This window comes from Taudactylus pleione, unplaced genomic scaffold, assembly GCF_031769625.1.
Source record: "Taudactylus pleione unplaced genomic scaffold, aTauple2 ptg003137l, whole genome shotgun sequence".
NCBI lineage: Eukaryota > Metazoa > Chordata > Amphibia > Anura > Myobatrachidae > Taudactylus > Taudactylus pleione.
The window spans coordinates 3,970,095-3,982,534 of NW_028287496.1; the positions used below are offsets into that span (position 1 = coordinate 3,970,095).

At 45.1% G+C, this 12,440-nt stretch overlaps 1 protein-coding gene across 1 annotated transcript in view; it reads left to right on the top strand.

Annotated features, from left to right (window-relative positions):
• LOC148430837 (alpha-2-macroglobulin-like protein 1) overlaps positions 1-12,440 on the top strand; it is a 630,872-nt gene that overhangs the window by 521,238 nt on the left and 97,194 nt on the right. The window contains exons 23-24 of the mRNA XM_088466430.1: positions 3,210-3,435; positions 10,237-10,363. Coding sequence (XP_088322556.1) covers positions 3,210-3,435; positions 10,237-10,363 — 353 coding nt within the window. The remainder of the gene's footprint in view (positions 1-3,209; positions 3,436-10,236; positions 10,364-12,440) is intronic.

Below are 12,440 nucleotides of genomic sequence, written 5' to 3' on the forward strand. Positions count from 1 at the left end.
TATGATCCGTGTGTATACACGAGGAGTTTTAACAAGCAATCACACTATACATACAATGACCATTGAACACGTGGCAGCAATACAGGAAATATGCATACGCTATTGTGTGACTTCCCCTTTTAACAGAAAACTTTATCAACAAAGGAAAACAAACTTTTTCCTTCCTTGTCCCTGGATTCTAATCAGCGCTCCTTGAACTCACACAATAACGGATAGCGGTCTATCAGCATCAAGTGATAGCAGGTTTTCGAAGGCACAATGCGTTCTTTCCTGCATATGAAGCCTCCACCCTTTGCTGAGAGATCGATAACCATGTGTTACCATGTGAAATGGTAGCGTGATCTCACTATACGAGCCCCCAACTATGAATTCCTAATGATCTATACACCCTAAATGTCGCTATCTAGCGTTTTAAGTCGCACAAGAAATAATTGCTTTCCAGACTTTGATTGTGGTTCCAAAGCACAAAAAGATATTATTCACCAAAAAGCATATAGTTATACACTGTGATCTAAATACAATTAGCGCAAACAAATTATACAATCACTAGGTACAGTGGAATACATATGCATGCGCTCTGGATCCAGATTTCCGGCATCAAAGGTGAAGCCTCCATCAATAGCAAGAAAATGATGACTAGCTAACAGATTCAGAGTGCCTGTTTATGTACCCTTACAGAGATAGGCAATACAATAGAACAAGGAAGCTCCCCACTGACATCACTGATGATGTCAGTGCGGCCGCCCACAAAATGGTAGGCTGTTTTGGAAACCACCCCCCAGCCCGCCTATAAAACGGGGCGAGCTGTCGATCAACATCGACAGCCGCCCCTTTTGTAGAGAGCTCCGGAGCGAGAGAGTTTCTCACTCGCTCCAGGGCTTGCACAAGCGCAGTGCAGCCGCCTTGCATGCGCAGGGCTCCCCATCGACCCGGTTGCAAGCACATCGGACCGGGTCTGAATGAGACCCTATGATCTGTTCAGGCTTTATTGGCTTAAAATGTTAATAAATGGCTTTGGTATTGATTGGTCCCCCCCAAATCTACAGTCAGCCACAGATCTCTGAGTCTAAACTGGTATTGGCAAGTAGTCAGAAAAATGTTGTGGGGCTCCCCCTATTGTATAATAGCCAGCAGTAGGCTGAACCTGCCTGGGGGGGGGGTGATGCTATAGCAGGGGGTCCCACAGTGAATGGGGACTTGCTGATTGGTCAGGGCATGGGAACAACCACGAACTGACCAGTCATCACTTCCCCATTGAGTAACACTTGTCTTTATACTGGACCACACTTCCAATGATGTTTTACCTTTAACTGCCACTGTACAGTAGGTGCTCGATTCCTGAGGTACACTGCAGTTAGGCTTGCCTCTGCCCAGACTTTTATCCAGACCTGCATAACTAAACATAGCTAGTGCATTCTCAATGATTATTCTGTTTGCCCTTTCACTCACGCCATTTTGCTCAGGTGTGTAGGCAATTGTTAGTTGGTGTTGGATGCCATTCCTCTTTAGAAAGATACAGTAGCTAGATCTTTGTTCTCATATTCTCTACTATTTTTAGACCTCAACACTTTTCTATTGTAGCTCTCTCCAGAAACACAAGTGTTGCTGGCATCCTGGGAATAGTTGTCCTAGGAGGTCGTGACTTGGATCTTCTTTAAGCTGTGTAAAAGTCAGTTGTGTCTTTTGTATGTTTTAGCCCAAGCTGCAGTTGTCTAATTAAGGATGTGTTTGGAATAACTCACATAACGGTGTGAACTGATGTGCTATCCAGACCTGGACTGCCTGTTATGGGGTAACAGACTGGACTGCTGCTGGCAGACCTCTTACATGGCATATTGTGGCCGGCATATGTGAATATTCCCGGTATAGAAACACTAGGCTGCAGTGTCTGTAGCCAGGAGCAGTGGTCCTGGGAGATGCCATAAGATGCACAGTAAGCAGTTGCCTTAGGCTGCACAGTGCTGATTCTGCAGAGCCTGCAGCTCGAGGTGCTGGTGGCAAGGGCTATAATAAGCGGCCAGACGCCAGTGTGCTGGTTGCTACGGCCAGACCCAGTGTGCTGAAGACTGCAAGTGAGTAAATGTATCGGCCAATCCATGGCCTTGCTCGGGGGATTGAACATTCTTATTGCATCAGCATTCTCCCATTGACATTACACTGCCAACATTTTGACTGTCAGCACCACAGTCAACCAACCATACCTAACCCACCTGGGGAATGGCCTAAATTGCAAAGGGTGGAATAAATGTTACAGAACCACTTTAACTCATGAGTGGCTACAGCAATATTGATGCTTGCTTCGTGCTCCAGTCCAGTGCATCTCTGCCCTAAGGGGAAGATGTATCAAGCAGTGTTCAGAGTGGAGAAAAGAACCAGTGCCAGTTCCTTTTATCACAAATCTTCTACCTGCCACTTGAGTCTCTCAGACTGCATTCAGTGGCCTTATGTCCTACCTTGTGACATATGAAACACTTGTACTTGGGTCTTTTGGGCTTACTGTCCTTTGTGAATAAAGCAGAACTCTCAGCATTTGTCTAAACCATTATGTACTCCTAGAACTGCAATAGTTTATCCTTCACGATCTCCATTGCTAGCTTAATCACACCGAGTTTCAAAGTCACTACTAAGAAATCAAATTCCAGCATTAGATTTTGTAGCATCGCCATTGCAACCTCCTCATCATCATGATGTTTGCCAAGCAGAGAAGCAGCCACAGAGGGGAGCAAGGATCTCAGAGGGAAGTGCGGGAGGAAGGGGGGTAGACTGAATCAATATTGGTGGGCCCTGCCCTACTGCTACATAGCAGCTGCATTTCCATAGCAGTATTTCCGTCACTGGATGCTGATCAATATTATAAAGCGCTGAGGAGGTTTATGTTTTCAGGTGCATTGAAAAACATATTATGACTTTCTGATTAGTATATATTATTGTTTGTTACTAAATAAATAACCCTGTGGGAGAAATGCAAAAAGCCTGCAAGATGCAGGCTTCAGCAAGATCCTGGGGAGCTTGTCCATTTTTTAAAGTAACGATAGTTTAAAAGGCAAAACCAATCTGGTCATGGATTTTAAACTTAAAAAAAAAGGACAGACTCACTAGGATCTTGTCAATGCCTAAGTCCCGCAAGTTATTTTATTTACTCCTATTAGTTATTTCCTCTTGTGAAAAATGTACCATTAATACATCTTTAATGTATGTGTTGTACACAGCTCATCCGGTTATGGTGAGGTCCCAGTCACCGTGCCAGACACCATCACTGAGTGGAGAGCCCAGATGTTCTGTGCCGGACCTGGAGGTTTAGGACTCTCTGCCACTGTTCCATTCAAAGTGTTCCAGCCATTCTTTGCTGATATGACTCTGCCGTACTCCGTGAAACAAGGAGAGAGCTTTATGCTGAGAGTTTCAGTGTTCAACTACTTGAGTGGCCCTCTCCAGGTCAGTGTACATTAGGTGTGGTGGCGTATGAGTGACCCTCTCCAGGTCAGTGTACATTAGGTGTGGTGGTGTATGAGTGACCCTCTCCAGGTCAGTGTACATTAGGTGTAGTGGTGTATGAGTGACCCTCTCCAGGTCAGTGTACATTAGGTATAGTAATGTATGAGTGACCCTCTCCAGGTCAGGGTACATTAGGTGTAGTGGTGTATGAGTGACCCACTCCAGGTCAATGTACATTAGGTGTAGTGATGTATGAGTGACCCTCTCCAGGTCAGTGTACATTAGGTGTAGTGGTGTATGATAAACCCTCTCCAGGTCGGTGTACATTAGGTGTAGTGGTGTATGATAAACCCTCTCCAGGTCAGTGTACATTAGGTGTGGGGATGTATGAGTGACCCTCTCCAGGTCAGTGTACATTAGGTGTAGTGGTGTATGAGTGACCCTCTCCAGGTCGGTGTACATCAGGTGTTGTGAAGTATGAGTGACCCTCTCCAGGTCAGTGTACATTAGGTGTAGTTGTGTATGAGTGACCTTCTCCAGGTCAGTGTACATTAGGTGTGGTGATGTATGAGTGACCCTCTCCAGGTCAGTGTACATTAGGTGTAGTGGTGTATGATAAACCCTCTCCAGGTCAGTGTACATTAGGTGTGGGGATGTATGAGTGACCCTCTCCAGGTCAGTGTACATTAGGTGTAGTGGTGTATGAGTGACCCTCTCCAGGTCGGTGTACATCAGGTGTTGTGAAGTATGAGTGACCCTCTCCAGGTCAGTGTACATTAGGTGTAGTGGTGTATGATAAACCCTCTCCAGGTCAGTGTACATTAGGTGTGGTGATGTATGAGTGACCCTCTCCAGGTCAGTGTACATTAGGTGTAGTGGTGTATGATAAACCATCTCCAGGTCAGTGTACATTAGGTGTGGGGATGTATGAGTGACCCTCTCCAGGTCAGTGTACATTAGGTGTAGTGGTGTATGTGTGACCCTCTCCAGGTCGGTGTACATCAGGTGTTGTGAAGTATGAGTGACCCTCTCCAGGTCAGTGTACATTAGGTGTAGTGGTGTATGATAAACCCTCTCCAGGTCAGTGTACATTAGGTGTGGGGATGTATGAGTGACCCTCTCCAGGTCAGTGTACATTTGGTGTAGTGGTGTATGAGTGACCCTCTCCAGGTCGGTGTACATCAGGTGTAGTGATGTATGAGTGACCCTCTCCATTTCAGTGTATATTAGGTGTAGTGGTGTATGAGTGACCCTCTCCAGGTCAGTGTACATTAGGTGTAGTGGTGTATGAGTGACCCTCTCCAGGTCAGTGTACATTAGGTGTAGTGGTGTATGAGTGACCCACTCCAGGTCAGTGTACATTAGGTGTAGTGATGTATGAGTGACCCTCTCCAGGTCAGTGTACATTAGGCATAGTGGTGTATGAGTGACCCTCTCCAGGTCAGTGTACATTAGGTGTAGTTGTGTATGAGTGACCTTCTCCAGGTCAGTGTACATTAGGTGTGGTGATGTATGAGTGACCCTCTCCAGGTCAGTGTACATTAGGTGTAGTGGTGTATGATAAACCCTCTCCAGGTCAGTGTACATTCGGTGTGGGGATGTATGAGTGACCCTCTCCAGGTCAGTGTACATTAGGTGTAGTGGTGTATGAGTGACCCTCTCCAGGTCGGTGTACATCAGGTGTTGTGAAGTATGAGTGACCCTCTCCATTTCAGTGTACATTAGGTGTAGTGGTGTATGAGTGACCCTCTCCAGGTCAGTGTACATTAGGTGTAGTGGTGTATGAGTGACCCTCTCCAGGTCAGTGTACATCAGGTGTTGTGGTGTATGAGTGACCCTCTCCAGGTCAGTGTAGATTAGGTGTAGTGGTGTATGAGTGACCCTCTCCAGGTCAGTGTACATTAGGTGTAGTGGTGTATGAGTGACCCTCTCCAGGTCAGTGTACATCAGGTGTAGTGATGTATGAGTGACCCTCTCCAGGTCAGTGTACATTAGGTGTGGTGGTGTATGAGTAACCCTCTCCAGGTCAGTGTACATTAGGAGTAGTGGTGTATGAGTAACCCTCTCCAGGTCAGTGTACATTAGGAGTAGTGGTGTATGAGTGACCCTCTCCATGTCAGTGTACATTAGGTGTAGTGATGTATGAGTGACCCTCTCCAGGTCAGTGTACATTAGGTGTGGGGGTGTATAAGTGACCCTCTCCAGGTCAGTGTACATTAGGTGTGGGGATGTATGAGTGACCCTCTCCATGTCAGTGTACATTAGGTGTAGTGATGTATGATAAACCCTCTCCAGGTCAGTGTACATTAGGTGTGGGGATGTATGAGTGACCCTCTCCAGGTCAGTGTACATTAGGTGTAGTGGTGTATGTGTGACCCTCTCCAGGTCGGTGTACATCAGGTGTTGTGAAGTATGAGTGACCCTCTCCAGGTCAGTGTACATTAGGTGTAGTGGTGTATGATAAACCCTCTCCAGGTCAGTGTACATTAGGTGTGGGGATGTATGAGTGACCCTCTCCAGGTCAGTGTACATTTGGTGTAGTGGTGTATGAGTGACCCTCTCCAGGTCGGTGTACATCAGGTGTAGTGATGTATGAGTGACCCTCTCCATTTCAGTGTATATTAGGTGTAGTGGTGTATGAGTGACCCTCTCCAGGTCAGTGTACATTAGGTGTAGTGGTGTATGAGTGACCCTCTCCAGGTCAGTGTACATTAGGTGTAGTGGTGTATGAGTGACCCACTCCAGGTCAGTGTACATTAGGTGTAGTGATGTATGAGTGACCCTCTCCAGGTCAGTGTACATTAGGCATAGTGGTGTATGAGTGACCCTCTCCAGGTCAGTGTACATTAGGTGTAGTGGTGTATGAGTAACCCTCTCCAGGTCAGTGTACATTAGGTGTAGTGGTGTATGAGTGACCCTCTCCAGGTCAGTGTACATTAGGTGTTGGGATGTATGAGTAACCCTCTCCAGGTCAGTGTACATTAGGTGTAGTGGTGTATGAGTGACCCTCTCCAGGTCAGTGTACATTAGGTGTAGTGGTGTATGAGTGACCCTCTCCAAGTTCAGTGTACATAAGGTGTGGGGCTGTATGAGTGACCCTCTCCTCTTCACTGTACATTAGGTGTGGGGATGTATGAGTAACTCTCTCCAGGTCAGTTTACATTAGGTGTGGGGATGTATGAGTAACCCTCTCTAGGTCAGTGTACATTAGGTGTGGTGATGTATGAGTAACCCTCTCCAGGTCAGTGTACATTAGGTGTGGGGAAGTATGAGGGACCCTCTCCAGTTCAGTGTACATTAGGTGTGGTTGTGTATGAGTGACAATCTCCAGGTCAGTGTACATTAGGTGTAGTGATGTATGAGTGACCCTCTCCAGGTCAGTGTACATTAGGTGTTGTGGTGTATGAGTGTCCCTCTCCAGGTCAGTGTACATTAGGTGTGGGGATGTATGAGTGACCCTCTCCAGTTCAGTGTACATTAGGTGTGGGGATGTATGAGTAACCCTCTCCCGGTCAGTGTACATTAGGTGTTGGTATGTATGAGTAACCCTCTCCAGGTCAGTATATATTAGGTGTGGGGATGTATGCGTGACCCTCTCCAGTTCAGTGTACATTAGGTGTGGGGATGTATGAGTGACCCTCTCCAGTTCAGTGTACATTAGGTGTGGGGATGTATGAGTAACCCTCTCCTGGTCAGTGTACATTATGTGTTGGGATGTATGAGTAACCCTCTCCAGGTCAGTGTATATTAGGTGTGGGGATGTATGAGTGACCCTCTCCAGTTCAGTGTACATTAGGTGTAGTGGTGTATGAGTGACCCTCTCCAGGTCAGTGTACATTAGGTGTAGTGGTGTATGAGTGACCTTCTCCAGGTCAGTGTACATTTGGTGTGGTGATGTATGAGTGACCCTCTCCAGGTCAGTGTACATTAGGTGTAGTGGTGTATGAGTAACCCTCTCCAGGTCAGTGTACATTAGGTGTAGTGGTGTATGAGTGACCCTCTCCAGGTCAGTGTACATTAGGTGTGGGGATGTATGAGTGACCCTCTCCAGGTCAGTGTACATTAGGTGTAGTGGTGTATGAGTAACCCTCTCCAGGTCAGTGTACATTAGGTGTAGTGGTGTATGAGTGACCCTCTCCAGGTCAGTGTACATTAGGTGTAGTGGTGTATGAGTGACCTTCTCCAGGTCAGTGTACATTAGGTGTGGTGATGTATGAGTGACCCTCTCCAGGTCAGTGTACATTAGGTGTAGTGGTGTATGATAAACCCTCTCCAGGTTAGTGTACATTAGGTGTGGGGATGTATGAGTGACCCTCTCCAGGTCAGTGTACATTAGGTGTGGCGATGTATTAGTGACCCTCTCCAGGTCAGTGTACATTAGGTGTAGTGGTGTATGAGTGACCCTCTCCAGGTCAGTGTACATTAGGTGTAGTGGTGTATGAGTGACCCTCTCCAGGTCAGTGTACATTAGGTGTAGTGGTATATGAGTGACCCTCATCCTCCACTAAGTAATCAGTCACATTATCTGGCTCCACTAAGTAATCACTCACATTATCTGGCTCCGCTAGGTAATCACTCACATTATATGGCTCCGCTAGGTAATCACTTACATTATCTGGCTCCGCTAAGTAATCACTCACATTATCTGGCTCCGCTAGGTAATCACTCACATTATCTGGCTCTGCTAAGTAATCACTCACATTATCTGGCTCCGCTAGGTAATCACTCACATTATCTGGCTCTGCTAAGTAATCACTCACATTGTCTGGCTCCGCTAAGTAATCACTCACATTATCTGGCTCCGCTAGGTAATCACTCACATTATCTGGCTCCGCTAGGTAATCACTTACATTATCTGGCTCCGCTAGGTAATCACTCACATCATCTGGCTCTGCTAAGTAATCACTCACATTATCTGGCACTGCTAGGTAATCACTCACATTATCTGGCTCTGCTAGGTAATCACTCACATTATCTGGCTCCACTAGGTAATCACTCACATTATCTGGCTCTGCTAAGTAATCACTTGTATTATCTGGCTCTGCTAAGTAATTACTCACATTATCTGGCTCTGCTAGGTAATCACTCACATTATCTGGCTCTGCTAGTTAATCACTCACATTATCTGGCTCTGCTAGGTAATCACTCACATTATCTGGCTCTGCTAAGTAATCACTCACATTATCTGGCTCTGCTAAGTAATCACTCACATTATCTGGCTCCGCTAGGTAATCACTCACATTATCTGGCTCTGCTAAGTAATCACTCACATTATCTGGCTCCGCTAGGTAATCACTCACATTATCTGGCTCCGCTAGGTAATCACTCACATTATCTGGCTCCGCTAAGTAATCACTCACATTATCTGGCTCTGCTAAGTAATCACTCACATTATCTGGCTCCGCTAGGTAATCACTCACATTATCTGGCTCCGCTAGGTAATCACTCACATTATCTGGATCTAGCAGAGCAGCATAATGCGCCAAAGGAGTAAATCAGCTGTTGTGCATGCGCTGGATCATTCTCACACTGACTGGTGGAGATCGCTGCTGTGACAGGATTAATCTGGCCATTGCTGGACCTCAGTTTCCATAAAATGGGCATTTCTGGGTGGTGACGACTGCCCTGTTTTGCGGGAGTGTTGTGGGCGAGATTGCCAAGTAACACGTCTGTTTCTAATGGAACACTTGCAACTAGCATGGGGCTGGAGCAAGTTCCGGTACTACTGTCGATGATGATGATGGTGTCGGATGCAGACAGAAACCCCGTGGGTGGGACGGGCTGCCACTTCTTGGCGCACTTACTTTCTGCTCACATTGGCGGATTATTGCATTAGCATATTAACCTAAGTAGAATGCAACGGGTGTACAGAAAAGTGATAGCATGTGTCCGACTCAGAGTCACCCCCAATATCTCACAGGTATCTGGCTCCTCTATATAATAACACACAGGTATCTAGCCCCTCTATATAATAACTCACAGGTATCTGGCCCCTCTATATAATAACTCACAGGTAACTGGCCCCTCTTTACAATATCTCACAGGTATCTGGCTCCTCTATATAATAACTCACAGGTATCTGGCCCCTCTATATAATAACTCACAGGTATCTGGCCCCTCTATATAATAACTCACAGGTATCTGGCTCCTCTACATAATAACTCACAGGGATCTGGCTCCTCTATATAATAACTCACAGGTATCGGGCTCCTTTATTTAATAACTCACAGGTATCTGACCCCTCTATATAATAACTCACAGGTATCTGGCCCCTCTATATAATAACTCACAGGTATCTGGCCCTGCTATATAATAACTCACAGGTATCTGGCCCCTCTATATAATAAATCACAGGTATCTGGCCCCTCTATATAATAAATCACAGGTATCTGGCCCCTCTCAATAATAACACAGTATCCCACCCTCTAGGTAATAACCCACAGTATCCCACCCTCTAGGTAATAACCAAAATTATCCAGTCTCTAGGTAATAACTCACAGTATCCAGTTCTCTAGGTAATAACTCTTAGTATCCAGCCCCTCTAGGTAATAACTCACAATATCCAGCCCTCTAGGTAATAACTCTTAGTATCCTGCTCTAGGTAAAAGCTCACAGTATCTGGCCCCCCGAGGTACTAACTTACAATATCCATCCCCTCTAGATAATAACTAACATCGTACCCCTCTTCATTTCATCTCTAGGTCTCCAGTACTTGTAGATATTATTATTTTATAGCATTTTGCCCCTCTATATGTGTAACAGTGCTGCAGTTAGACTGTTTGTCATTGTTTTCTCTCTTAGATTGTGACCACTCTTCCTCCATCTAATGAATTCACCATGAAGAATAACATCGCCAATAAGGACCCGTTCTGTTTGGCTGGTGGGCAGAAAAGGACCCTCTCCTGGGAGGTGACCCCGACCATTATTGGTAAATGTGTAATGTCTGAGGAATATGTCATCTATCTCATTTATTTACTTTATTATTTAACAAAGTAACAGTATCATCCATATAGCATTAATATAGCTAATACATAAAATACAAATCCAATGCATCCAGCCTGCCCAGGACTTTCCCATCCTGCATAACTGATATAAGTATTTATTAATAACCGGTATTACAAAGTGCCAAATAATAGGGTGCAAACATTGGAAATATAATGATATACATAAAGGAACACACAATGCATTTGATAGAATCATGCACATACTGTAGGAAGTTACAATTTAGGAGAGATACATGAAATGAAACACTAGGGATGATTATCTGCTTCCTGCAGTTCAACCACAAGGATCACGGTTCTCATGTGCTTTAATTGAAAGTTCTCACAATCTGATTTGTTTATAGCTTCACCTCCCCCAACAGTTTGTAAGATGATTTACAATCTTTTGTTCATCATTTTGCTGATAAAGGTGGTAAAAATACTGTAAGCTTAAGTTTTCTATTTACGAGTGAGCATGAAGTTTCAGCTGCCATGTATTTTGGGAGTTTAGTCTGATCTGTCACGTAAAATTCCTTATTCACTACCAAATACCTTGGCAGGAAGCTACTGGTTCTACTTTTTACTTTGTTACAGCACTTTTAAAACAAAGGACATACATGATTGTCACTTGTTATCATTTGGGGAATATAAGTATTAATTTATGATACGTGTCTTGTATAGTGATGTGAACAAGGGATGAAAGAGACATCAATGGAAGAGAGAGTGTATGGGGATGAACACAAAGGATGGAAGAGACTGGAGTGAGACAGAGAGTGTATGGTGATGTACACATGAGATTAAAGAGACCAGAATGGAAGAGAGAGTGTATAGTGATGTACACATTACATTAAAGAGACCAGAATGGAAGAGAGAGTGTATGGTGATGTACACATGAGATTAAAGAGACCAGAATGGAAGAGAGAGTGTATGGTGATGTACACAAGGGATGGCAGAGACTGGAATGGGAGAGAGAGTATATGGTGATGTACACATGAGACTAAAGAGACCAGAATGGAAGAGAGAGTGTATGGTGATGTACACATGAGATTAAAGAGACCAGAATGGAAGAGAGAGTGTATGGTGATGAACACATGGGATGGCAGAGACTGGAATGGGAGGGAGAGTGTATGGTGATGTACACATGGGATGAAAGAGACTGGAATGGAAGAGAGAGTGTATGTGATGTACACATGGGATGGCAGAGACTGGAATGGGAGGGAGAGTGTATGGTGATGTACACATGGGATGAAAGAGACTGGAATGGAAGAGAGAGTGTATGTGATGTACACATGAGATGGCAGAGACTGGAATGGGAGGGAGAGTGTATGGTGATGTACACATGGGATGAAAGAGACTGGAATGGAAGAGAGAGTGTATGTGATGTACACATGGGATGGCAGAGACTGGAATGGGAGGGAGAGTGTATTGTGATGTACACATGGGATGAAAGAGACTGGAATGGAAGAGAGAGTGTATGTGATGTACACATGGGATGGCAGAGACTGGAATGGGAGAGAGAGAGTATATGGTGATGTACACATGGGATGGAAGAGACTGGAATGGGAGAGAGAGTATATGGTGATGTACACAAGGGATGGAAGAGACTGGAATGGAAGAGAGAGTGTATGGTGAGGTACACAAGGGATGGAAGAGACTGGAATGGAAGAGAGAGCATATGGTGATGTACACATGAGATTAAAGAGACCAGAATGGAAGCGAGAGTGTATGGTGATGTACACATGAGACTAAAGAGACCAGAAAGGAAGTGAGAGTGTATGGTGGTGTACACAAGTGATGGAATAGACTGGAATGGGAGAGAGAGTGTATGGTGATGTACACATGGGATGGAAGAGATTGGAATGGAAGAGAGAGTGTATGGTGATGTACAATTGGGATGGAAGAGACTGGAATGGGAGAGAGAGTATATGGTGATGTACACATTGGATGGAAGAGACTGGAATGGGAGAGAGAGTATATGGTGATGTACACAAGGGATGGAAGAGACTGGAATGGAAGAGAGAGTGT